The sequence below is a fragment of the Hippocampus zosterae genome, chromosome 15 (genome assembly GCF_025434085.1).
Source record: "Hippocampus zosterae strain Florida chromosome 15, ASM2543408v3, whole genome shotgun sequence".
Taxonomy (NCBI): Eukaryota; Metazoa; Chordata; class Actinopteri; order Syngnathiformes; family Syngnathidae; genus Hippocampus; species Hippocampus zosterae.
Genome location: NC_067465.1, coordinates 9,880,374 through 9,908,373, shown reverse-complemented (window position 1 = coordinate 9,908,373; position 28,000 = coordinate 9,880,374). Strand labels below are relative to the sequence as shown.

The 28,000-nt window shown below is 42.6% G+C and overlaps 1 protein-coding gene across 9 annotated transcripts in view; it reads right to left on the bottom strand.

Annotated features, from left to right (window-relative positions):
• pard3ab (par-3 family cell polarity regulator alpha, b) overlaps positions 1–28,000 on the bottom strand; it is a 103,875-nt gene that overhangs the window by 23,772 nt on the left and 52,103 nt on the right. For 5 of the 9 annotated variants that reach the window (XR_007967010.1, XM_052087346.1, XM_052087343.1 and 2 more), the window contains 12 exons: positions 24,815–24,954; positions 23,951–24,079; positions 21,728–21,772; positions 17,741–17,929; positions 17,202–17,372; positions 12,409–12,562; positions 8,154–8,343; positions 7,585–7,742; positions 6,437–6,481; positions 2,335–2,565; positions 2,222–2,266; positions 8–260 (listed from right to left, as the gene is read on the bottom strand). Coding sequence is in view for 7 of the 9 variants with exons in the window: in XM_052087346.1 (XP_051943306.1) it covers positions 8–260; positions 2,222–2,266; positions 2,335–2,565; positions 6,437–6,481; positions 7,585–7,742; positions 8,154–8,343; positions 12,409–12,562; positions 17,202–17,372; positions 17,741–17,929; positions 21,728–21,772; positions 23,951–24,079; positions 24,815–24,954 (1,750 nt within the window). In the remaining 2 variants the exon portion in view is untranslated. Of the gene's footprint in view, positions 1–7; positions 261–2,221; positions 2,267–2,334; positions 2,566–6,436; positions 6,482–7,302; positions 7,357–7,584; positions 7,743–8,153; positions 8,344–12,408; positions 12,563–17,201; positions 17,373–17,740; positions 17,930–21,727; positions 21,773–23,950; positions 24,080–24,814; positions 24,955–28,000 lie in introns of those variants that run through there. The other 4 variants (XM_052087345.1, XM_052087344.1, XR_007967011.1 and 1 more) reach the window with 4 other exon arrangements.

Genomic DNA, 28,000 nt, shown 5'->3' with positions numbered 1-28,000 from the left:
ACGTTACCTGAACATGTCTCCAAGTCCTTTGAGCATTCCCTTCTTGGCTTTTCCTTTGTCCTTGTCTTTTTCCTTATGCGTGTCCCCCTTCTTCTTGTCCTTGCAACCTTTGTCGTTTTTCTTGTCATCTTTGGCTCTCACATTGCCGTTGACCGTTGTTGCTGTCGTCCTTTCGCCACCCGGTGACAGCGGCGTCAACTCGGCCACCGTGGATACGGAATCTCGACCTGAACGGGAACTCTCCTCGGTGTCTTCCTCCACTGCAAGACACCCACACATTCATGCTGTGAGGAAACCATTCTTTATATATAGTTCTGAGGAGAGAAAAATAAGTCCTTGATAATGGGGTAGTACTTTTGAAAGGTCATGGAACCTTTTGGGTTTGGGTCTACAGTGCTGAACAAATCTGATTGCCCTGTGGGTGACAGGATTGCTCTCTTACCATCTGTTTGTGATGTCTGACAATAAGGTGAAGATTCAGTTAGATTAGCTAGTAACCTAGTTGTGGTTACTAAAACACCTTTTGTGAACATGTTCATCTTTATCATTATGTGATTTAAGTCACAATTTGTCATTCTCACAATGAGTTTTTCCACTGCAGTTTTTTTCCCGACCTGATAGATAGTTTGTTCAGATTTTTCAAGTCAAATTAAAGTCTGTTGCTATTGTACATCGCAATAAATGGCGGAAATTTGTCAGTAAAAAAATTCAAACAATTTTTCTAATCTGAAACAACAAACCCCAAAAAACAAACCCAAATACGAATTTCTTTGGTCATTATGAACATTTTTTGGTGTTTTTCAGTTAATGTTAGCAAGGCTATGGGAACACATTTTCATAAATCAACAATAAAAAGAAAACTGAGTCTTTTCCTTGTACATTAATCAAAGAGGGTATTGTATCTCTATTTTCTTTGGTTGGTTTTTACTATACTTTTACTGTACTTTGGCCAACTCCAATGTTTGATGGTGTGCCATTAGATTTTTTTTTTTGGATGTGATGAACAGACCTCGGAAGACACCTCAAGGCACGGGATAACTTAAACCAAGAAGTAACTTGAGGTTAGAAAGTAAAGAATGTCAAAACGAGGAACATTTACCTTGATGTAGGGAAGTAACCTCAAAATAACTTATATCAATAATTAAATTGTAAATTGGGGTAAGAAATAACCTCAAAGAAGGAAGCCTTTGAATGAGTTTTCACTTTCAAAGACGTATTTAGATGTCTTTTCAGACGCCACACATTTAATCCCACTCCTCATTTTATATAGACCAGTGGTGGACAAACTACGGCCCGCGGGCCGGATCCGGTCCCATTGGTCTTTTTAATCCGGCCCGCCAAATATTAGTGCGCAATTAAGGTTTGATTGCATTCATTTCGTTTGGAATTGTAATGACAGGTATTTCAACACCAGGTGGCACAGTTACTTCAAGTTGCAGAGCACAGGAATGGGGGCGGGGGAGACGAAGAAAGAGGGAGAGGATAATGACCATGGAAGGGAAAATGATATGTATCTGATTAAACGAAGCGGGTAACAAAGTATGAAATATTCAAGAGACGCCTGGAGTCGGAAAGACTCAAATCTACGAGACTTTGAAAAACAAGGAAGCGATTCTTCCTCAGTCCGATTCTAGCAATTTCCATGCTCAGAGTGAATTGCTTGTGGCTCGAGTAAATGAACATTTCCTAGAATGGTTTAATTGTTATCATGTTAAAAACTTTCTGCCAACTGGACTCTGAAAACTGGGCTGGTCTCTTACTCGTCTCATTTTGTAGCAAATAGTCCTATTTCTAACTTTTGGCCCGGCCCTCCACAATATTTTCTACTTCTCATTTGGCCCCCCGGGAAAATAATTGCCCACCCCTGATACAGACTGTACTTTGAAAGGGTCTGAGAGTGGCTGGCCATTTTCAGACCCTTTTCAAGTACAGTCAATATAAAATGAGGAGCTGGGATTAAATGTGTGGCATCTGAAAAGACATCTAAATATGTCTTTGGGAGAATTAATGAGTTAAGTAACTTCAGCTAAGAAAGTAACCATAAAGTGCTTAATATAAGTTGGGAAGGACTGCACGGCGATGTGATGATGATAATAAAGACCACAAGCTGTTTGTTCACAACTCGCAAAAGCAACATGAACGGTTAGCGTCCAGTTGTTAGCGAAGATGTATCACGCCCATGCATCACAATGCAGTTTCAGGCACGAGGCGGTTAAGTTACGTGGTAACCGAGGTCCTCGCCGGGGAACGTCAACCTGCCCAACACCTGGTATGGAAGGCAAAAAATGTGATCGGCGGCACAGAGACACGGGGGTTTCATGACGGACGTCTTACGGGTCTCCATGCCATCGTCTTCGTCCTCCGTGGCGGCCGGCCGGTCATATGACTTGTCGATGGCGGCGCGGAAGCTCTCGTTGCAGCCGCGGCCCCGGATGATGCGAGGACGAGGTCGGTGGAATGGCATGTCGCCGTTGAGCGTCGCCTCGGCAACGGCTGTCTGGAGACTCTCCAGGGAGCTGGACTTCTTCAGGCCCAACGACGGACCCACATCCCTCGTGGACGAGCCTGAATCAAACAAACACAGACAGGTGCATTTAGGGGAAAGTTTATTTTCAACAGATTAGAAAGCATTTGCTTTAAAGTCTGAAGACAGTTAAAAAAAAGAAAGTAGTCGAATTGGTCCAGATGTGTTTGAAAATGTAAATAATACATCTTTATTCACGTAAGATGACAAGTTTCTTTTTTGGAAGAATAAAAAAAGCAGACTGTCATGAGAATCCCATTTAACTTTTTTTTTTAACAGCAAAAACGATTGTGTGCTTCTCTGAACTCAAGCCAGCTTTTGTTCTAAAGGCTGACAGGTGATTTGAATGCATTCCAGTGAGCTGAGCGAAACAGTCAAGCGTTGTTAAGCAATTACAACATTTAATGGATTTAATTGCACGTCTGTCTCATTTGAAGGAAAGACAGAAAAAAACAAAAACAATGATTTAATTGATTTTCAGTCTACCTTACATACTTGTCATGGACAGAGAAAGTCTATGTTCACTATTTTTACCTCCATAATTTGCTCTATGAGAGACAATAAACTTGTTTTGTCGTTACTGGCACAGTCGACTTGTGGCCAACTGCATTTTGGGTTTTGGGGACGTCCTGCCTGAAAAAAGGACTCGAGTGGCCGCTGATCATTGGCTGCATCTTGGTCAGTGTTTGTTAGGAGGTCATGCAAGTGGCGCAGCCCACAACGAAAGACAATCCTTTCACAATCCCATATTGATTATGTCAATATGGGATTGACCCCCCCTCCAGAGTTTAAACAACTTTCCGTCTAGCAACAATTTTTATTGATATGTCGGCAAAATGTTCCAACATTCTTTTTATTCACTTCATTGCAATCTACTGAGTGCATCGTATTCATGTCAACACTAACTCAGCAAAATTTGTGTTTTCCCTCTTGATGGCCCCCGTACACCCGCTTTACCTCTTGGCCCATCCTGCTGAAAGACGCACAACTTACCAACACGACTACGAATCTAGGACTACCACGACTCCTGCTACCTAATACTATCTTCTAGTTCCTTTGTTGTGACTTCGACTACTAGGATGTGTCTGTGTCAACAACTACTATCTTTTTATCTACTACTTCTTTTACTAATACGACATTGATGACTTCTACAGTTCTCCAACTACCACCATTTCTACCTCCACCACATCTTCACCGTTTACAACTTCTACAGCTACTACTATTGATACCAATTATCGCATACATGGACATACCTTGCGCGGTGGCTTCATTTACTCCTCGTGGCTTTGGATATAGGGCCACACAAGCGATGGTGAGGACTATTCTCATTATCTTCGAAAGATAACGCTAAGTCATGGCTGTCCATCTGCTGCGCATTGAGCTGAGCATTTGGCCATTGTTTATTCATGTCTGTTGCTTTCTGTCTACTTCTTCAACTTGCAAACCAAAGTAGAGAAGCAAAAGCTGGACACTGTCTGGCTGGGGTCATGCACCGCCGTGTCACACAGCTGGTCACCCTCATACCACAATTCTCTGTCATTTAATCACAAAGCCCGACTTAAAAGTGCCCTTAGGAAAGTAATCGATGGAGTGGGGGTTGTTTGGGGCGGACGTTTTTGCCCCCCCCCCCAAAACAAACAAACAAATAAATAAATAAAACTACTACCACTACTCACACATTTACTAACACTTCAATTACTTCTATACTTCCTAAACCTGGTAGTTTAACTACCAGGATCATAACTTCTTCAAGTATCATTTCTAATTCTCCTTAGGCTCATATGACCCCTTCTACAAGTACAACAAATACTACACACTTTTTTTTAACTCAAGAAATTCTTCATTTGGTAAGGGAGACAAGCAGCCTTGATTTGGTTTCAAGTCTGTTTCTGTCTGGCATGGCGGTCCACCTTTGACATACATTCTACTTTGACACGCATGAAGGGCAACAAGCCAGCTGAAGGTCGTTCATGCAAGGCGCCACGTCTTGTTTGGTCTCCGTCAAACAGAGCGTGCATTATTTACACGTGCGGGATTATTTTAAAGCCGCCTCTGAGGAGACTGAAAATCTCAAGAAGATAGTTTGGGTTTTCATGCGGTAGGGGGGGAAAAAACCCTCTCAGGTGTTAATAAATCCGCACAAGAACTTTTATTTGGCTCCACTGTCGCTACAATGGATTTTGAAAAGGGGACATTTGAATGAAAATTTAAGTTTTAATGTTTGCATACCGCCTACCCATCGTGTGTGAAATTAAATGAATTAAATATATTCAAAAATGTCTGAGCCAGCCCTTCTGAAGGTGATACCATTGTGATGTTACAGTTTGATGAATTTACATAATCCGCCGACACACGGGGTTCTTCCATCAATGACTTGGCAGCTAAACTGGATAAAGTTCCACAGGCAAAGAACCACTTTAATGCAACAGCCCAAACACCATCATGTCAAAACCTCAAGGTAAGCAAAGCTGCACTAGCATTACTGTGGCAATCAAATGAAAACCAAGTTTGGCATTGGCCCCTTGCCGGACACAGAAACCGCTCCTTGAAACAAGCCAATTTTGACCACAAGCAATATACAGTAAAACTATCTCTTGCATTCCACTGGTCAACAGCAAATTTTAATCAGAAATGACTTGGTGTGTGTGTGTGTGTGTGTGTGTGTGTGTGTGTGGTATGTGTCTTAACATATTTTTTACACTGATTTTAAAAATGGCTTTACTTTTTTTTTTACTAGCACATCACGTTTTTGAGCTATTTTCATTTTTTTGTTTTGAAGTTTGACCAATGAAAACTTGAAAAATACAGAATTTGCCATACTTTGCTGTGACATTTCTGGAAAAAAAATCACCTGTTGCTGAACCTCATCTGCAATTCAAATATATTCCTGTATTACTATATTATGTATTATTGTTATTAATATTATTATGAGATAATGATGACCTGGTGAGCTAGATGAAAAACGGGGCAGGTTAAGAGTCATCGCAAAAAAATGTATGCAGAAAAGTTCAGTTTTGGTGTCTGTTGTAAGCATTTTACAGATGTTGCGTATTTTACATCTGACAGGTCTTTACATCTCCCTTTCGGATGATCACTGATCAATTAGGTTCTTTCTCCAACACAACGATAAATGATGAATGCTCAGACTGTATTGGTTGTACATTGCAGAGACGCACATCTCACTACTTGATGATGCCGATGATATCCCAAAACTCAGGAAGATGGAAAAAAGAGGAAAAAAAGACTGTCTGGAGAATGGGTGGTTGCAGTTGGATGATGTATTTGGGGGAGAAAAAAATGTGTTGTCAAGATGTGGTGCATGGCATAACATGCTGCTTGCTGCCGTTTCTGATGGAGGTAAGGAAGATACTGGAAATGACAAAGCTTTCAACAGGCAGATGCGTTAAAAGTTGATTTGTGATGTAATTTTCATGGACATAAGATTGTTTAATGGATGGATGGGTGGAAAGTCAACGAAGTGCATGATGTGCTGCTCATTGCCATGGCTCCCTGAACCCAGAAACACAAACAAAACAACCATTGGACTGCTTCAACAAAACAAAAAAGACAAAAACAAAACGATTGGACGGGCTGATGTTGGCAACCATACATCACTCAAAAGCAGTGCATGATGTGCTGCTGCTTTTTGCGTCAACTCACTGAACTCAGGAAGATAAAAACAAAAACAAAAAACACTGCAATCCATTACGCTCCCCTCATCAATCACAGCAATCAAATACAGATGACGGATCGTGATCAGAGGAAATTAACGCAATGGGGCCACTGATGATCTTTCAAAATAAAAGTTGATATTTGGAGCGTCAAAAGGTGATTTAACGCCGTCATTTGGCAGTTCTGACGGTCTTTGAGGCTACGCCAGAATGTAGCGCTCCCACTAGCTACTAGCCTTACCTGTGCCGGCGTCAGGACGAGGGTTGAGGTTAATCTCGTCGGCTACTGTTAAAGGAAGTGGAAGACGGGGTGGGGGGCAAAAGATTCGGGGCTTCAGTTAGTGCTCATGACATTCCTCATGCAACATCCCGCCACAGCAAACATCACAAACGTCAGCAAACGTAACGGACGGGATGAGTGCCAGAGTAGCGGGTGAGTGGCTGAACGGATGGAAGGACGGGGGGATGAGAATGGAGAGACAGAGGGATGAACTTAGTGTTATTGATGAGGAAGAAAAGCCGGATGGGAGGGGGCGTTTCAATGAGATGTTATTGATGAGGAAGAAAAGCCGGATGGGAGGGGGCGTTTCAAGGAGACAAGACATTGAGCAAACTCCAGATTTTGGGCCAAAGAGGAAGAGTTTGAAGAAGATGATGCATGAGGTATTGGAAGAGTTGAGGGAGAAAAGTTAGCTTGCCTTGATGTTTCACTGTTTGTATTGAGCCAAGATCATCTATAACTATTAACAACGAATGCTAACCCTTTTCTGTAGGGCTGGGCAATATAGACAAATTCAATCCCATTCATAGGAAACCCATTTGCAATTTGCCATTTTCCAACCATACACTTATTAACAAACACATACACAACATGACAGTATTCCAATTACTATTCAATTAACCTTTTAAAATATTAACCTGGGAGCACATGATTAGCCCACAGGCCTGACATAATTTCCTAGCAAAGCTTTAAAAGGGTTGATGTGAATATGTAAACACTTGCAGACAGTATTAGGAAAGCAATGTTGCATGTTGAACGTTGAGCGGTTTCTTTCCTTGATAACTCTTTAAATTGAAGTTAAATAAAGCTAAATAAAATACAATTACCTCCTTCACTGCCAGCCTTCCCAGTTTGATACTATCGGCATATGAAGTCACTGCCTATCAACGGCAGTGAACAAGGTCAAAGTCTTCATGTAAATGAATATCATGACTTACTGATAACATATAATAATTAAAAGTATGACCAAATGCCCAAGTCGTCAACGCTGACAGTGATTTTGCAAGCTCGCGCCTCTTTGTTTGATTCACCGCCCAGCCCCACATTCTTAACTTCGATGCATGGCTAAGGCTAATTGTTGGAGTGTTTTGAGTGTGTTGAGTAGCTACCGAGGTCCATGCTCTTGGACTTGCGCGTCTTGATGATCTCCAGATGCGAGGCGTCGCCAAACTGCTTGGTGCGCTTCTCCGACATGCTCTGGCGGCCGAAACCTTCTCGCTGGAAGGCGGCGTCTGCGTTGGCAAGGCTCTCGCCCGCAATCTGTGAGCTGGGCGGCAAATAGAAAGAAATATTGATCACGATTGCCGGTTGAAATTGCTGGCGGTACCGATCCTGGCCGATCGATTGGTGCACCCTGAAATACAATACAACTATGTTTACAGTATTGTATTATTATTTATACTAAATTGTTAGAAAATAATAAATGTCAATTTTATGTTTTTCACATTTAATTCATGTAATTATTTTATATTTTGAAGTCTATGTAAAAATATTTTTCATACTCATGTTTTATTTTATAAAGAATCATGAACGCAATAGATTAATATTTAAAAGAAAGAAAATTCTTTTTTTTCTCAACAATTTACAACACATCAACTAACCAAGTATTCAATGAGATGAATAAATATGGATGCAAAAAATATGACAAGATGCGAATGTAAATGTCTTCCTTTGCCACCTGTCCTTAGGAGTGGGGATCTCTTGCGCCCAGGACGGCGTAACGTCGCCGCCGCTCCCGCCGACGTCGTCGCGGGAGCTGGACGACGACTGGTCGGACAAGTGAGGAGGGAGGAGAGGCGGCCCGTCGTCCTCGATGATGACCGTGTCGTCCTGTGGCATGTTGACGGTGGGAGATAGCTGGTAGTTGCCTGCAGAGCAGCCACAGTTCAGTCCAGTTCCGACACAAGGCGATTCACAACAACTGATGAGCCACCCCAGTGATGATGCGATTATAAGATAGAGTCCAAATAGATTTCGTCAAATGATATGGTGTGATTCACTCCAATTAAAATCCCTCGATAGAATATGCAGTATGATCCACACATCCCTTTTCTGCTGCTTATCCGGGGTCGGGTCGCGGGGGCAACACAGGAGGCATCCTAACCAAATGCCTGAGCCACCTCATCTGGCTTCTTACGACGTGGAGGAGAAGAGGCATCCAGCCCTGCCTGGATGACCGATCCTCTCACCTTATGTCTCCTATGGGACGTGGGAAAAGCTCTGCAGGAGTTGGGAGTTGAAACTCCTGCTGACGGGATTCTGCCAGATGCTCCCAACAAACCCTCACACTACGTTTGGGTCTGCCAGGTCGGACTGGCATCTTCCCCCACCATCAGAGCCAGCTCACCACAAGGTGGTGATATGTTGACAGCTCCACCCATCTCTTCCACGGCCGTATATCCAATGATAGGACCACAAATCAATCATCAAACTTCGGCCAAGGGTGTTCTGGTGCCATGTTCACATATGGACACCCTTATGTTTGAACATGGTGTTCGTCATGCAGTATTAATCACTCCAATTCTGATATAATACAATTCATTCAGTATACAATTTACTAAAAATCTATGACGATTCACTCCAATTGTGCTTCAATTCACTCCATTTATGATTCTATTCCTTTCAAAACAAGAGTGCACAAGAATGACTCAAAGGAAAAGATCAGGAAGACAAGAGAAAACTAAAAATCAGAGGGTGATGTTTTAAATAACATAAGATATTGGGGACGCCGCGGAAAGGCGAGGCGATGTGATGCCGTCTAATCAGCTTAGAGAGTTTGTTATCGGGCAGAGCGGCGTTTTGTTGTCACAAGAGCATGATTAATTCAAGCTGCGCTATCTCCGCTAATGAAGATAAAAACTTCAGCGCTGACTGAGGTGGGGAAACAAAATAAGTCGGCGCTCTCCCGCGCTGAAAAGCCGGCCTTAAAGCCCCTCACTGATACACGGTGCAAGACTTAATCTCCGCTCCTAAATTGGTTTTGGGGGATAGGCGAGGCGGCACAAGGGGAGATTTCAGGACCATGACGCCTCATGCGCAGACCTCAAGTTTGTTTTGATTTTTTTAGTGGGGGCGAATGACTGATCAATCAAAACAGTTACGTAATATCGGACATGAACAAGGAGATTTGTATCACACTGTGTCGCGTTGAATCACATCATAACGGAGCCAATTCTATTTTTCATAATCCGAGGGAATTCGATCATCAGCACAGCAAATTGTAACATGCTGAAACCCAATTCAATCGTAGTAAATCATATCGGAACTGGAGTCAATTATTTTGTACGTTGAGTGAATCATCGCAACATGCACAGTGTCCCATAAAAATGAACACACGTTTAGCAGCACATAAGTGAATTAATTAACGCGTGCACAGTTGGGAGTGAATTGTATCACATCTCAACAACATGCAGTAGTTTGGCAGATAGTGAGCAATTCATTCAAAAAAATAAAAAGGCGTCAAGGTGTTTATTGTCACTCCCGCTTGACGTTTACTGGCGAACCTCAAGCTAAAACACCATGCAAAATGCCATGAACTGGATGCGGAAGCTAGTATTAATGTGGTGGCACTACCAGACGTTTAAACTACTTATACAGACATCTGACATAGAGATAAAGCATGCAACAAAAGTGATCACAGGCATGTATTCTTTATCATCTACAAAAAATGACAAATATTACAGTAGCTTAGTTGCAAACTTCTTCTGTTTCATCATTCAATGTACTGTATGTGCAGTATATTTATCTGTATTATACTGCCCTCAGTGGCCAGGGAAAGCCCATCAGAAGGAGGCCCGCTCTATTAAAGCATGTTTTTGCTGCGTGTTTCAGAAAAACAAAACAATTGAAACGCTTTCCCATTCATTTCAATTGGGGAAATGCAAGCCAACTGAACTTCATACTTGACGTCAACTGTACAGCTCAGTTAAAACATGTGATTCAATGTATTCAACAAGCTCCCTTCTAATTATGCAAAGGGAAGTAAACACAATGAAGAGATGTCACACTCACCTTTTTACGGCTCTTTTCAGAGCCTCCTGTCATCTCCATCTCCTCCAGCAAAATGTCAGCTATTGTTCCACGAAAACTATTATTCATCATGTCCCAGGTGCTGCTTTTGAGAGCCTTTTCAAGAAACATTAGCCATATGTTTGGCATACTGATTTAAAAGGTAGCGTGAGCCAGGTTGTGGAATCAAAGGCAGAACCACGAGCAAGTAAAATTGTAAAAACCTTTAATGTCGTCAAATTGACTCCACACAGACCTGCAAACGAGTGAAAATACTGTAACTTGTATGCCAGGCCACTAGATGGCGACATTAGGAAATAGTATGATCATTTGTAGTTTTGTCTGCTAACGTCGCCTTTTCAATAACATCAAATGGGAATTATTTCCCGATTTGATATATTGTTGTGTCTCGCATTAACACTGGTGGAAAACCAATACGTCAATTTTGAGATTCAAGGGTGAAAAAAACGTTTCGGCCATTCTGATACAATTCACTAAAATTATGAAGGTATACAATTCACTCCAACTCCAATACGATTCACTCAACTGCAATGCGATGTGTGATTTCCTCCAATTAGAATTCAATACAGCTCAATCAAGTTTCACTACAATTCCAATAGTGCGATTTATTACAACGATACATTTCACTCCAATTACGATGCAAATTGATACACTAGATTTCAATGCTATTTACTCACAACGCGATGTGGAAACTCAGCGTGTAAAGTGAAGGACAAATGCATCACCAGGAATCATTTTGAGCTTTCGACAAAGTGCACAGCATTGTCAGTTGTAATGCATTGCTTTTTACACGATGGGAAAGTCCATTTAATGCTCTGCTTTGCTTGTCATCTGCTTAGTGTGAGGAGCGACAGTCAGTGCTTTTCCACCTCAAACGAGAATAAAACCTGACTCTGTAATTCCTTTTTAACTTTGTGCGGCTTTGTCTTTGCTACAAACGCTCCAGTCTTGAGGGGAAAAGAAATCCTGCCTCTATTTCTGTGCGGCTCCTCTTGGGAATGAAAAAAATGTCTTAGTGGCCTTATCTGGCGTCCAGGCCTTTCACGCCTGCTGTGGAGCCTACTTGCAGTCTGAAGTGTGAATAAAGAGAAGGAAATAAAAAAATTTAAGGAGTGTGAAGACAGCGAGCAGCAGCCTGCAGCTTAAGACGTCTGGACTTTTACTTTGAAGGTCCAGAAGAGCCTACAGGTGATTTTATTCTTGTGAAGACAAGACATCTAGCTGCACCTGTGATCTACGCTTGTTGCCATGGCGATGGTGAACTCGGCGATCCCTGTCTTGTCCTCTGGCTTATTTGTCAAGCATGAGCGAACCTCACCTATTATCGCTTTCTGTCATTTGCAGCTGAAGATGATTTTTCTTGTTTACACTTATCAAGTGTCAAGTGACGGGCAATTTGTATGAAAATAGAGTTGACATATTGTGCTGTGTGGTTGAGCGGTCACCGGGAGGGAGCCTTTGGCATTTTCATTGACGGCTGACTCTGTTGACGCTTTTTCGTGGTTTAATTTGACGGCACTCTTTTGTCAGAGCGCCAGGCTTGACAGAGCGCACTTTTTGGCAACTGTGTCTCAGCACCGAAAGGGATGAGCTAGGAAGAGTGCACTTTTCGGCATCAAGTGGAGTGGTGAAATATCAAAAGGGTGGTTAGTGCCAAACACAATGCACTTATTGGCATCTTTGTGTCAGGGTACCTCAGGAGCAAAACGAGACAGAGTCCACTTTTGTTATCAAGTGATTGGTAAAAACGAATGTGAAACAATCCCAGTGAATTGCATCTCATTTGAAGCACTCAATGAGGGCTTTCCACATCTATTGAGTCATTTTGACCACAGATGACCCAGAAACTGTTTCAAAATGCTACCTGAGTTTAACCTGGTGAAAACCTAGAGAAGAGGTCTTACCAACAGTGCGTGGCATCAGGCCTTGTCGGGGCATCAGGTTATCATCCAGATCCTCCAGAGCGCCGTACAACGAGTGGGAGATTCGACGTTCGTGCTCGTCCAGCGATAAAGAGTTGGTGCTCTGCTGAGGCCCCAGCGGACCCCCCGGTGGCTCCTAGCAAACAAAACACAACCACTTAGCGATTCTTACTGTGATTTAAATGCAAGGAAAAGTACTGCATCACAAATACAGAAATGTATGATATCGCACCGGGAGTAAATCGGATCATAAATTGGAACCAGATTTAACCATATTGTATTGTAAATATGAGTGAATTGTATTGCATTGAAAACGGAGTCAATCAAATCGTGTTGTATGGTATCTGGAGGGAATCCTATCACAAAAGGAGTGAATTGTAAGGAGTCATAAATGGAGTCCATCGTATCGTAAATTGAGTTAGTGGAGGTGAAGATGGGACAAATCATCTCGGAAATGGAATGAATTATGAATTGTAAATGGGGGTAACACCTACAGTATAAAGTGGAACTAATTGTATCACAAATGGAGTGAATGATATCGTACAGTAAATGCAATGGACCGTAATCCGGAATTTGAATAAATTCAACTATAAAGGGAGCAAATAGTTGTATTTCAAATTAAATTAATTGAAAATGAACTAAACCGTTTCACATCAGAACTGAAGTGAAATCGAGCAAATCATATAAATGGAGTAGATTGCATACATCGCGTACCTGGAAATGGAGAGTCACGAATTGAGTGAATTAAATGTTGTGAATTGTATTGCATTGCGAATGGACGAAATCATATAAATGTCATTTGAGCGAATCATAATGCATTGTCAACACAATGGAGTAAATTGTATTGTTTCATAATTGGTGGGAATTGTATCATGCCATAAGGTGAACTGCTTTGCAAGGTCCAAGCAATAAAATGGAATCGTTTCTCCAAACAAATCGCCAGTGACTTTGTTCCATCGCACCAGTAATGAACAGACAGCAGGATGCATGCTAATGCTAGCAGTGAAATAACTGGAATAAATGAGGATGGATTTCCAATTGGCCAGCCAGCGGCCCGCTTTCTCATTAGCCTGCCAGCATGCTGACGACGTTCCCCTCGGGGACTTGTGATGAGACTACACTTTAGCCCGACAAATTGACCATTTTGTGCTCCTCTTATCCATAAGCACACATTCCTGGACTCTGCGGGCAGTGTGTGTTTGTGCTTGTTTGGCCAATGGATCATTGGCCGTATTGATTGGCTGCGGTTTGCTGCATTTAACCGTCTAGACGGCGACAGCCGGAGCGATGAGGATTAGCATCGTTGTCTGCGCCGCGTCACAAGCGATAAGACTCTCCTTGAGTCGGTATTGTTGAGAGGTCGACGCAACCGTTTACAAACAACGCACTCGTGGTGTATTGCGGGATTGAAAAAAACGCACTGCCACACTCACTTCAAGTCACAGATACTACAGTGTCGAACATGAGTATAGCTTTCCCATGTGGACAACCATTATACCTGCAGCTCACGTGAATATTTTGCTGTTAAATGATGCAAAAAGACATTTTTATCTGATTACTTGCTCTATCGATAGCATAATCGATTCAAAAAAATATTCAGTAGCTGCAGCTCTAATAAAGATATTTTTAGACACACCGCAACGGTGGCGAATTCAAAAACACATCTGTGGTAAATTTTAGATACCAACGCTGCAGCTGTAGAAATAGTACACATGGGTATTGGACTGTATATCTTGCACCTTAAAAAGCAGTGCACTGCATCACAATTCAAGGGGTTCCGAATATTATGGAGCAAAAGAGGGTTTTCCAAGGCGATGTTGTGTGTTGCTCTTGACTTAAAATGAGCTAGTTAATGAATTTGGCCGGCTGAGGTAATGGCAGAGGGTGTGACGGGGTTGGGGGGGTGTGCGATTCGCTACGCCGAGGGAGCGCGGACTAGCCACAGTCCAGCGTGCTGCATATTCAGAGAGATAATTAAGCGGCGGGAAGGTCTGGATCTCGTCAGGTGGCCGCTTCGAGTTGGCTAGGATTGAAGATGGAAGAAGGATGGAGGATTTGTGAGGGTGCAGTCACGTGTGTGATTTATGCAAATATTTGCGATTGGAAATTGGCTCCTTGGGAGGCGAGCCGCAGGCAGGAAGGTAAATAACACATGATTTGATTCTACATGTCAAGTACGTGTCACGTATGCATAAAAGCCTCCGCACGTCATATTACGCTGCTGCATTCAGAGGCACATTTGAAAAAAGTTGAAAAGCTAGCTTCTGGCTACGTTTTTTTTTTAATCATGATAAAAATCACACTGGGGAACTTAAATACGACAAAAAGGTGCCTCTCAAAATGTATCGCAACTCCAATTAGTCGGTCTTCAGAGGATAAAGAATATATGCCTGGAAGCATCACTTTGTTTCTACATGCTACTCCACCATTTTAGTTTATAGATTCACACATCCACAGCTTCAGAGTAAGTAACTGTAGTCAGTATTCATGAAGCATAAAGAATATATGCCTAGAAGCATTACAATATTTTGATGTGCTCCTCCACCATTTTTGTTTGTAGAGTCGTAAAGAATTTTAACGGCATGACACCAACGCTATTTGTAAGTCAGTTTAACGCATTTTGCATGGTTACCATTAAGACAAACAAATTTGTCTAGAGCAGGCATGTCCAAAGTCCGGCCCGCGGGCCAAATCCGGCCCGCGGTCGAATTTCATCCGGCCCTCGGCCCCCGTCATAAAATCAGTGCCGTCTGGCCCGCAGGTTGGGCGCCATGGAACACGTGTTGCATTGACTGAGGTCTCGTAGACTGGTGAGTGATGTTTCATAGAGTACTGCTTCCCTCTAGTGGCTAAATGAGTGATAGCATTCACTAAATGAGTAATAGCATTTAGACACTAGAGGGCATCACTCACGAGTTAACAAGACATCACTCCGTGTTTATATTGACTGATATGTCATATTTCAAATTCCTGTTTCAAATGAACCAAAAGAAATTCTTAAGATTGTTGAAATTAAAATAAAAATGGAAATGTGAAACAGACTGGCTTACTAAAATTTGTTGAACAATATTGTTGTTCAATGTTAAGAATGTCAGCCAAGGTCGGCCCCCCGACATTTTACCACATAAAATCTGGCCCCCTTGGCAAAAAGTTTTACACCCCTGGTCTAGAGCAAGCCTAGGTGCTTGTTTTAAATATATAATGTGCAACTCTCTTTGTTTTATTATTTAGATTGTCAGAAAACTGGGAGTAGCAGATTTATTTTAACAATTGTTCACCTGCGGTCATATTGCAAAAACCCAAAAACTAACTAAGCACAACAAAAAATGCCACAATTTGCCTGGGTAATCTGTGACATTAGGACCACTCAGGTGCCATTGGAGGAAAAATTCAAGTTTTTTTCTTTGTCTTTGTTTGTGTGCAGAGCCTGGAGTAGCCTGCGGCGTCACCTGGAGCACTGTAGCTGAAGCGTGGACAAGTTGCCATGCTGCCTTGAACCTGAATAAATGCATGCACATGCAGCTAATACACACTTACATATGCACAAGAGACATGCACACGCACTCACTCACACACTACATGTTTAATAAAAACAAAACAGATCTCCGAGCTTGAATCGGGCTTTCAATTAGTAGACGGGCCAAGGGGAAATCTAAAGTTTGGTTGAGAGAAGATGAGAGCGAGGCAGCAAAGGAAAAGTGCCAGAGGCGCTTACGTGCACGCTCACATTCGCAGTACATGCACGCTCAACTCAAACACTGCCAGAGGGGCTCAGGTGCTGACATTGCGTCCGAAAATGACATTGTCGACATGGAGAACACGTACAGCGCAGTTGGCTTTTTATTTTATATTCAAGCTTCTTTGAAGGGGGGGTAGAGGTGTGCAACCGAGGCAGAGGTGAGTGGGTGCTTGCTCCTCGAACAGCATGACAATTTTTAGAAATCATAACTTTGCTCCCAATAGCCTGACGAACAATGCAAGCTTAAATCCAGTGACATTTCAAAGGACCTTTGAATGGAAACTCGCCATGATAAAGTAGAAACTTCAGAATTTCAGACACCATCACAAAACGGTACTTACTGTACAACAGTATAATTCCGTTAAGATGCAAAGACCCATATGGTGTATGTCGCGATCACACTTTTTTGGCACCTAAGTCAAGAGTTCGAGTCTTTGGTTTCTCAGCAATACATTATGAAAAAAAAGAGCGAGCATACAAATGAGCGTTTACACATCGTTCTTGTCTCCTTGCTGTTCCAAATACAATTTACATTGTACTGCAGCGTACAAGAGAGCATTGTGCACACATGCAGACATGCCTGTGTGAGTGTGTGGCTCTTGCAGTCACTAACTGCTCCTCGACCCCCCCCCCCCCAAAAAAAAAGTAACATTGTGTAGTTCAAAACTTATCTATTACTGTTCCAATTGAAATGTTTGCCCTGTCGGCTAAAAATCAGGTGATAACATCGTGACATAACGAGGTCACATGTGCATATTTTGCTTTTGCTTTGACTTTTTACGAGACACTATTTGGAACAACATCCCAATTTCTGCAAAAACAGACTCATAATTTCAACAACTTCAAGTTCCAATTCATATTAAGAGACTCAATCCAAACACTTCCAAAGTCTCAACATGTTTGCATTTGCGCTTTGATTTTTCCTTAGTTCTTTTTTGAAAGCCTACACATTCCAAGCTATTTAACTCTGTTGTCACAAGTGTTCACTTCATCTGTGTTCGGCTTTTTCTTTAGCATCTGTTGGTCAATGACCCACCTGGCTCCTCTTGCCGACGCGCCTGGCCACGATGAGCTGGATCATGCCACGCTTGTTTCCCTCGGTGGACATGGACTTGCGCAGCGTCTCCATGGCGTCCTGGTTGGTCTTGCCCAGCAGTGACTCGCTGTTGACAGCAATCAGCTGGTCGTTCACATGGAGACGACCGTCCTGGACCAGAAGTCACAAAACACACAACACGGCAGCGACATTAGCATGCTAACTGACTCGTTAGCACTGCAGCGACAGATCAGCAGCAGTACTGAAAACTGTAAATGATTTCAATTTGCTATTGTTTATCATACTGGAGTGCCATGATAGAAAAATGTTCAAAAAAGTGTGGATCAGGTGAAAAAAAACCCTGCTACTACTGGTTTCTTTAAGTTAAACAAAAGTTCTGGCCAAGCTTGGAAAAAAATAATAAATAAAGATGATATGCCGTCTAATTATGCCTGGCTCTAATGATGTTAAAATCGTAAATATTGCATCTTCAAACAAATTGGCAACATTTCTCTGAGCATTTTTGAGGGTAAAGCAACCTTGCACGCGGCCCCTCCATTGATGATGGACTTGACGAAGATGCCGAGGTCGGCGTGGTTCTCCTTCGACCGGTTCCCCTTGACGCTGACGCCCAGGCCCGCCGAGCCCGAGTCGCTGAGCGGGATTTCGAACGTCAGAAACTCACGTGTGCCGTCAGGCGTCAGCACGAGCTCGTCCTCCTCCGGCTTCTGTCACCACAGACACAGACAATCTTTGATATATATATATATTTTTAAACACATTTTGGGTAAACGGGCCTCGAAATGGCTTCTTTGGGGGCAAGGGAACACGACCGAGCATTGAACGGATATTTAAATCAACCACATTTTTGTGAAAACAACAAGTTTGGGAGTTGAAGTAGAGACACTGAATGTCACACGTGGTGAAAATAAGCTTTCTCTTTCCTCTCGGCCGCCACAACAGGTGCTTGTGTCACATTCTCCCTCCCTCCCGACAATAAACGGCATTCTCTCAGCCTCGTTATTTGACAGCTGTCCTCTGAATAGTCGGGCTGCGTGCACACCGCCGCTTGCCAATTATCGTGCTCGCTTAATGAATTCAATCACCGGGCTCACTGTCAGCGCGCTATTAGCCGCCTTTGTTTTTCTGAGGAAGGAAGAGAGAGGGAGGGGTGAGGATGGAATGTGTGGAGGAAGGAAGGAAGAGGATGAGGAAAGACAAATAAATGCATCCTGGGATTTGGATGGGGAAAAAAGGGGAACAAAATAACCATGTTTGTTGCCTGTGATCATCAGTGAGTGCGGTGGAATAAATAAGAACACAACAGGAACATCATTACGTATGAGTCCGGAATTCAATTACGCAGATACATCAATCCTATTATGCTGCAAAGCATCACAATAAGGAGGCAGGAAATGATCTGTAGAGAGGGGAAATAACTCTAAATAGGGCATGTGTCACAAACATGGTGGATTAGGATTGGTGACAGTATTGGAATTGTTGCTAAACGCTACCGGCATGAACGGCTGACTTCCTGTTCCAGGGAGGAGACTTTTTCTAACTTTTTAAGGGGGTACGTTTGAGGGCAAAATGGCTGCTTCGAACCAAAACGGCAGAATTCTTGTTCAATTAAAGACAGGGATTTTACAAGGGGAAGACAAATAAAAAATCAATACAATTATTTTCAATATTTCCGATGCAGCATCACCAGGCTAACTATTGTTTCAGAGTTTGGTCATGAGACGTTCACAAGTTGTGATGTGATTAGTTGTTAGCTGAGCCCTGAGCAACTGTGATGTCATTTTCAGTCAACAGCAAGTGAAAAAATGGCCACCCCGCTGAGCAGGACACAAACTAAATTTTACTCATCATTTCATATTCCTAAAAACGCAACATTAATCAGAATGCCATGTTTAGACAAGTGCAGCCAATGGAACATATTACTGCAAAGAAATCTTTTGACTTAACTTGAAACTTTTTTATGCATCCCGTGGGGATAGCCGTATCCCCTAAATCTCATGTTCATTTGTGAAATTGGTATCAGCAGCTATTTTTTTCTTGCCATTGAGTACCAAATGGCGGCCTCAAATCAAAATGGCCGACAACCAGTTTATTTTCATCATGGATCCTTGAAACTTTTTTGTGCGCCCTCTTATGAATGGCACATTCACTCAATTTCAGGGGGCTAATGTTTTACTTATCGGTATATATATATTGTTTTACTTTCCGGGGGTTGCAACTGAGTGTGGAATGGCTGCTTCAAACTACCAGCTATAGCTTTTTTTCTTTCTTTTTTTTGCCTTCAGCGTTCAAGTCTTTGGCAAATGAACAGATGCTTTCCTCCCTTTCGATGTGAAAAGACCAATTACCTATTTTTGCACTAACACACACACACACTCGTTTCCACGTTGTGCAGTGTCTGGAATGATCAGCGGGTCGGCAGCCGTGTTCAACTTGGACCCAACAGAGATGTCATCTTGACAGCAGAGAAGTCACTGCAGGCCAAGTTTCTCTCTCGGGAAAAATAAATAGATGGGGAAAAAAATACGGGAAGAAAGGAGTAAAGGAGATCGCGAAATGAAGAGAAGATGGATGGAGGAAGGAAGTACAAATAGAACAGGAAAGAAGATCACTGAGGAGAGAGGTGGATGAAGAAAGAGCAGGAGGGGGATGAAAAAAGAAAGATAGCAAGGAGGAGAGGCAAAAAAAAAAAGATGCATAATGCGTTCCTCTTTCTTTCGTTCGACACGGGCCCCGCGGCAGTGTCGTTTCCGTGGCGACCTGACCAGTCAACTGGCTGACAGCACACAGAAAATGCACTGAGGAGTCGAGGTGTACCGAGTGCCAGGTGGAAGGCTGGATGCCGCCTCCTTGTCAGCACATGCGCTCGCACACACAAAAATACACACAGACACATTCATCACACAGACACACTCATGGTTTTTCACGACGCACACTCCGACACACAATCAATGGTCAGTGACGCACCCACGCACACGCTCACTCACCCACACATTCACGCAAGGGCGACAGTCACTCACTTATAAACACACGCAGACACACGCACACACACACTCATCACTCAGGTGCACTCTCTCTTGCACACATGCACAGGCGACAGTCACTCACTCACTCATTCACACCCGCACTTACTCATTCCCATGTACAAACACACACACACAGTTTTTCATAATCTCCCTCTCATTCACTCTCACACAGAACACACATGCATATACATACACCCCCACTCAAGTCACTCAATCTCTCACTCTCTCTCACACACACACACAAAAACACAGTCTCACACACACTCTTGAGCGCACACACACACAAACATGTACGCAAACCCACGCACCTGCACACACTTAAAGGCAACAGTCACTTGACTCACTCAGTCCCCCCCCCCCCCCACACACACTTATTTATGCTCACTCACTCCTTGACTATTTCACAAACACAAACAAACATGCTCTCTCTCTTGCTCTCACTCACTCATAGCTCTTACATCCTTATTTTGACATACAGTCACACATTTAGTCGCACACAATACACATTCTTGTCTTCCCGACAGCACTTTGCCTTGCGCTGGTGGTAGTTAAACGTCCGTCATGTCTCGATGATGATGGCGTGATGGCGTAATGGCGCCATAACGCGAGACGGTGTGCCATGGTGTAGGGGCCATTAGTCACAGAGGCTTATGGGAAGTGGCTGCTTATGTTGCAATTCGACAATACCGCGCAGATGGCAATGTGCCAGGAACCTATCCACACACACACGCACGGACGAGCGCACACACACACACGCACGCACACACACACACGCACGCACACACACACACAGCCATCTGTTGTAAGCATGATATGAAGTAAATAGCATATAATGAGATCGTTGACATTGTCGTACTCATTCAGGAAGGCCAGTTAGTAGGACTTGTTGAGTGCGTGAGTGAGTGCGTGCATGTCATGTGATTGTTTTGGAAAGACACACCTGACCAATCTTGACTGATCGCAAGCGCACAAAACGTCGTGGAGACTTGTGTGCAACTGAAAGCTTCTTTTAAGAAAGTGTGACTGTGCAGAAGTCCTTGTTGCAACAGTTTCCAAAAGTTGCCTGACGGGGAACGTGCCACAAGATGCCTTATGTTGACTTGGGGCTCCCTAGTGTTGATAGGGGGGCGGGATCATTACCAAAGCGCGCCTCCAAAGCAGATGTTTGCAGAAACTTTTTCCCTCCGCCTCCGACCGGGGGGGAATTGTTCGAATTCACCTCATGCGCTGCCATCCAGATGGACCGGCTCATTCGCAGCCTACAAATGAAGCGTCCCCCCCCCCCCCCCCCCTGCCTGACACATCCATCCAAGATCAAGAATTCAAATTAGCCTCGATTTCCCTTTGCGTGACTGCAAAACTCAAACATTGTTTTTATTTATTTTTTAATCCACTTGCCGCAGATTTCAAACGTCCACTCAGAGAGGATTAAACAGAGGAGGAAGAGGAGCAGGATGAGATTTGTTGGGGGGGTCTTACCAAATCTCTGGGGCTTTGCATCTGCATCTGGGGCTCGCCGCCCTGCTGGAGGTCACACAAACAACAAGCACATGTCACAATGTGACACACGGCAACCAAGACAACATCTCAATAGGGTCATAATGTTGACCATCATTTGACTGCAACTCACGGGTGTTTTACTGATCAACAAATTATTTTGTTGATTAACCAACCAATCGGTTTTAAAACTATTTTAATTACCATGCCAATATTAAAAAAAAGACTGACATACAGTTATAATGATTCAGTTTCTAATTTGGCCCAAAAGAATTGGCAAATATGTTGCTCACTGTTTTCCAAAATAAAAGCAGGTATTTTAAGGTAAACTGTCTTTTAACGAGACATTTTATTTGCACTAAAATGTAAGTGCAAATTTTAATATCAAAGCATCCATTTCCCTTTTTTTTCCTCAATAACAAACATTTTTTTTAATTTTTTTTATTTTTTAAAATTCTTCTATAGAAATAGAAGTTATGGAAATTACCTTTTTTTATTCTAACGCTGTGCGTTCGTTATCTTATCACTTGGCATTGTATATTTCAAGAGAAAACATTGTTCTGGTATGGTTTTCTTTTTTCAAACAAGAAAAAACATTGAACTAATTCTTCACCTTAAATGTTGTACAGCTAACCTTGTAGTAGTATGTAACATTTTCCCGCTTGGCAGCAATTCCAAAGACTGCGCTGAAAAGAATTCAACGAGGATGCTCGTGCGACGTTCAATGCCTTTCATTGTAAATGTCAAGTTGATATTAAAGTAGAAGTAATGTCGCAAAAGTACCCTACCGCCCCGAGCCCCACCCCAATCTGAAAAATGATGCCTCACCCTCAGCTCTGAGCCTGCCAGCTTTTTTCGTGTGCCTGCCGCTCTCATCTAAAGACAACTTTGACTTGCTTGCCAGAATTGTCACCACTAAGCCGCCTGATTGACACTCCTTTAGCCTCCACTGGGAGACGAAAAAGTAAAGACCGGACCTATTCCATGTCTTAACAAGCTTTGAGGCCGAGAAAGACTCCAAGTTTCCTCACAAACACACACAGACGGATGGACGTGTGGACGTTCCTCCTCAATCTCGTGCGTAATTACGAGCGCACTTAGTAAGGCGGCGTTTGATGGCGGCAGATGTGCGGGACATCACGTCTCATTTGCCACATGAGGCAATTAGCACCGACATCTGGATGCTTTCAAACTTATTAGCAGTCCACTTGATTTGTTCCTCACCAGATGCCCTAAGGAGGCGCTGGGATGCAAGAAATGCTCCCAAGAATAAAATCTGAATTGTTTTTTTTTCACCTCACATAAATGTGACTTTTGATTTTAATTGACTCCCACCCTTTCGAATAAGTTTAGCTCTTTGCTTTATTTCTCCTGAGAAAAAATAAGCATTTAAACATTTTTTAAAACAAATTGTCTGAAAACAAAACAATATTTCCAATTGGAAATAACACAAATCTAGTCAATCTGTTCCATTTACACATATGAACAGGAAAACATTATATAAAGAATAACTTTTGAATGAAATACAAAAAAACAGTACGAAAGAAATATATTGAAAATGTCTAATAAAGTGCAGAAAAGAATACTGGACATCCATTTCGAAACTTTATTTCAGATTCTTGATGTCGCTGCACTCAAAATTATTTCCGTGCTTGTTCATTAAGTGTGACTGTGAAATAAGCCACCAAAGGCCAAAGAAAGTGTGGTGCAACTGTTCTTATATTGCATGCTTTTATTGTGAAGTTCTGACTTTGGACGGGATGCGTTATCCCGATGTTGCCTGAGTGATGCTGAGCAGATCGGACAAAAAAAATGTTGAAATCTGAATTGGAGAAAAACTCTGGCAGATGTAAACTAAGATTTCACTGTACTGCGAAAATGTGCACTTTCTCCTTAAATAAAATGACAAATGGCAACTAAAATAACACATCTTGCCTTTTTGCAATTTACTTATTGTCTTCTAACACCAAACACATTTTTTCCTAATAATAAACTAGGCGCTTCCTCTTTGTTTGAACTTTTGCGGGGAAAAAAACCACTCGTACATTGACCAAATTGTGAAGTTGCCAACACTGACTGCAGTTTTGCAAAGTAACTCCACTGTAGGCAGGCACGTTGTTAGTGTTCAGCAACAGCCCCAGCAACTAAAATGACAGAATTTTGTGGCCAAAGAGTCAAGGCAGAGATAAAATATGAAAGACTTACCGATTCTTGGGGGAGGAAGGTGTCTTCCTGGCGGAGGACCAGCAGCCCCACAGTGCCCCCCATTGGCGTGGCCCTGAGGATGGAAACCACTTCCTCCTGTCTGCGTCCATTCAGATCGATCCCATTCACCTGAGCAAAAGTGATACCAGTCACGTCGGAGCTTTCTCAAAAAAGGACAGTATATTGTTATACCAGGCAGGCATAAAACGGTGATGGGGAATACGTGATGTCATCTCACAATAACAACTTCACTCTCAAATCATTGAGCATTTTACAGTGATATATTCAAATGAAAGCACTTCCAATTCCAGTTTAACTCATTCAATCCCAGCCATTTTCACTGGAGCAACCCCTTCAATCCCAGCATTTTACTGGATTTTGACTGATCTTGCAAGGTCCACAGAATATTCAGTCCTAATGCTACAGTATATAAACATGAAGCCTAGCAAAAAAAAGTTTGGACTCTCTTCTTTCAGCAGAAAAAAATTGTTTCTCTCTTTTTCCATTCTTCAGAAACCGGCATTGCAAAATGGCTAAGCTTCATGAAAATGGCGATTTCTGGGCAAAAAACGGAGAAAAAGCTTTTTGTAAAAGCATGCATTTCAAACACGTGAGGCACCACTGCCACCCACTGGTCACTTTTTGACCTGATTTACAATGCAAACGGCTTATTCTCATTCAGAGATTGCATCAGACCCTCATCCTCTCTATGACGCAAAAAAAAAAAAAAAAAGACTCATGTACAAGTACGTCCTTGGAAGGCAGGGCCTAATTTTAAAAAGACGTACAAGTACGCCTTGTGGAATTAAAGAGTTAATGTCAGTCGAATGCTTTACAGTGGAAAAAAAAAAATCACATCCTCACCTCGAGTAATCGGTCACCTGCCTTGAGGCGTCCATCTTGAATGGCAGCTCCCCGCGGAAGGATGTTCTTGACATAAATGGGCGCCGAGCCCCCGATGGGGACGTCGCGCGACGTGATGCTGAAGCCCAAACCTTCAGGTCCTGCGGGGGTGAGACCACAGTCAAAGCAGGAAGTCCATTTATAGACCATCAACTTGAGACTAAACAAAACGTTGAGGCGTCACCCAGAGGGAATATTTATGTCATTAAGACAATCATAGCATGGTTGTTTTGTTTGAATTTCCTGTGCAGCTCTGTGGACGCGACCAATCCCTGTCACAACATATTCTTGTCCCGGTCTTTCAGGCTAGATATGGTAACCAAAATATTAGGACAAGTCTTCAAAGGAACACTGGAAATGGCCATTATGAGCCTAAAATGGCTGTTCCAAATCAAACCAGTGTATTTCCTTTGTCTTTCCAGGCATGCTTGCTGGAGCCTTTTTTGTGGGTCTACTTGACAGACATGTTCCTCAAAATCCATGTGGCTGACATACTAAATTAGATGGAGTGTACTTTGGCGAGTCATTCAATTTTGGGACTGTGCACCCACACAGAATGACTACAAATCTTAATATTTCACAATTTAGCTATTATTAAAATGAATTGAATTACTTGGGGGTGGGGGGGCCTCGTGAAATTATTGCTCAGGTTTGTATTTAATGTCATCTATCTGTTCAAATTTGGTAGCAATCAAATCAAACTCACAAGTAGGGCTGAGTAATATATTTTTATCGTATCGAAAGTGAAATATAAACAAAGATAATGTCGAAATGAGGACAATATTGGTCATGTGACCTCGCCACTCTTGTGTTGCATGTAAATCTCAGTTGAGTCACATTGCTGCTTCCATGTTTGGCCTTGATCGACAAGTTAATACAGCAGCAGATGACAATCATCTAGCGGAGGGCGAGGGAAGAGAGACACACGCAGAGTGAGTGAGTTGACATCCGCAGCTGCTGCTGTTGCCAAGACAGCACACACTCAACAAATTCATTTCCATGTTTGCTCTCAAGTATATACCGGACGGTACACCTATGTCAAATCAGTCTTGGACAAATCTTGGAATGAAGTCCCTAAATTGGTTATTTCAAACCAATAACGGCAGACTTCCTTTTTATTTGACAAGAGGAGTCCTTGAGACCATTTCTATCTGTCTACTCTTGATGAACACATTTCATGCTGCTAAGTGAAAAGGCTTGAGTTGACGAACTTTCAAAAGTCAAACCTACACTTCGCAACATAATGATGAAAACCCAAATGTGTCATAATCTGTCAAGTATACAAATAAAATTTGGCAGCAATTGGACAAATTCCATGGGAAAAGCCCGTTTTGTTTTAAAGCACAGGACTTCTTTGTGGGTCTACTCATGATAAACATGTCTACACAGGTTTTGTATGTATGTATGTATGTATGTATCTGAATTAAAAAGTGCCTTCGGGGGGTAGATTTTCACAGTTCTCCTTGGAGGCAAGTTTTGGAAAGCATAAAGCAGTGAATCAACATCCCATTACGAGGACAGTTATAGAGAGAGGAAATTATGACTAAGCCTCCATCCTGTCCCGACTACTCTCGTATTTGTGCCTGGGAATTAAGTGTGCAAAGCAAGAAGTTGGGACTAAGTGTTTAGATGTTAATTACACAAAGGTCAGCAAGACGCTGCAGTGTTGCCAAGTTAGCAACTTCTTTGACCTTTTTAGATCTAGAGACTATTTATTAAAAAAAAGTAATTGTGATTTCTGCTAAGAAATAGACAACATGAGCAGAATTCACAAATGGTGGCGGAACTGGCCTGCCAGTCTTAGTCAAGCTGTATTCGCCATCGCTCCCACGCCGCTCGCAACGTCACTTTGGCCGTTTCCTTCCATTACCATGGCAACCAAGCACAACAGTAAAAGGCGACTTCACGCATCCTCACTGTGCTGGTCCCCTTCTTCTCTACAGGGTAGTTCACCGGGATGTCGAAAGTGAGCGGCACCTCGTCCTTGATGGTGATGTGGTTGGGCTGGATTGTCGGCAATCCTTTTGTTGTATTTCAAAATGCAAAGTAATTTATTTGAGGTAAATTAGAGGCACTTTTAAAGCTGTCAGGTGTGTGCTGTCTCGCATTTAACATGAGTTTGAATTAGATTGCTTCTTTCTGATCATAGCCCCTAGATGCACATTTCTGAAACCCTATCAGTTATTTTTACTTGGAAAGTCTTTCCACTTAATTTGCACAGGTCACAATAAAGGAGGAAAAATAACTTGTGTACGAACACCTTTTATACCCACTGCCGCGACTTTACTTTGCTACTTGCAGGATTCAAAAGTATAAACCATGCAGAGGTTTAAGGCGTGCTGGGAGCGGCGGGATTAAGTGGAAACAAAACTAGAGATGAGGCGAACGGTCCTCTTGAGAGACGTGCCACTAATCTCCCGGCAAACGTCTGCCGCCGAAAGAAAGAGCGAGAGGATACGAGGAGATTTCAGGGGGAAGACCAAACAACAAGAAGCAGCTGTTTTTGTTTTTGTCACGGATGAGTGAGAGAGATGGAGAGGAGATTGGGGGAATGGGGGGACATTTTGGGAGGTTGCAGTCCCGTCTTTGTTGCAGCACAGGCGGCTGCTAAGCAACAAGCTCTTCGCCCACAACCCCGAGTGACGCCTTGGCAGAGGTGCGCACGCGTCACCTGTGCCAACGCGTCTGTTTAAGGCCACGCCAAATTTGTGTACAAAATGCTGTGCGGAAGCCCACCTGTTGCTTTTCGGGACATGTGGATTCAAATATTGCGACACATTCCACCTACGTGAATTGAAAAAGAAAATGCTGAAGTCTAAAATGGATGGGCAACAAGAGAGTATACTTATTTTAGAAACTTTTTCCCCCCACCCAAAGACATTTATTTTAAAGATTTTAAGACTTTAATAGCGTTCCTCGTGGTTTCAAATCAGGGTTAGGTTTTCCAAAGTAGGGTTTCAAATATGGTTTCGAACAGGGGTTGGGGATTCAAGTCAGCATCTCTATTTGAGGTTAGGGTTTGTTGTTAGGGTTTAAAGTCAGAGTAAGGTTCCAAAATAGGGTTTCGAGCTAGATTTCTAGAAGAGGTCAAGATTTGTAGTTAGGGTATCAAATGATGGCCCCGGGTTGGGGTTTTAAAATGGGGTT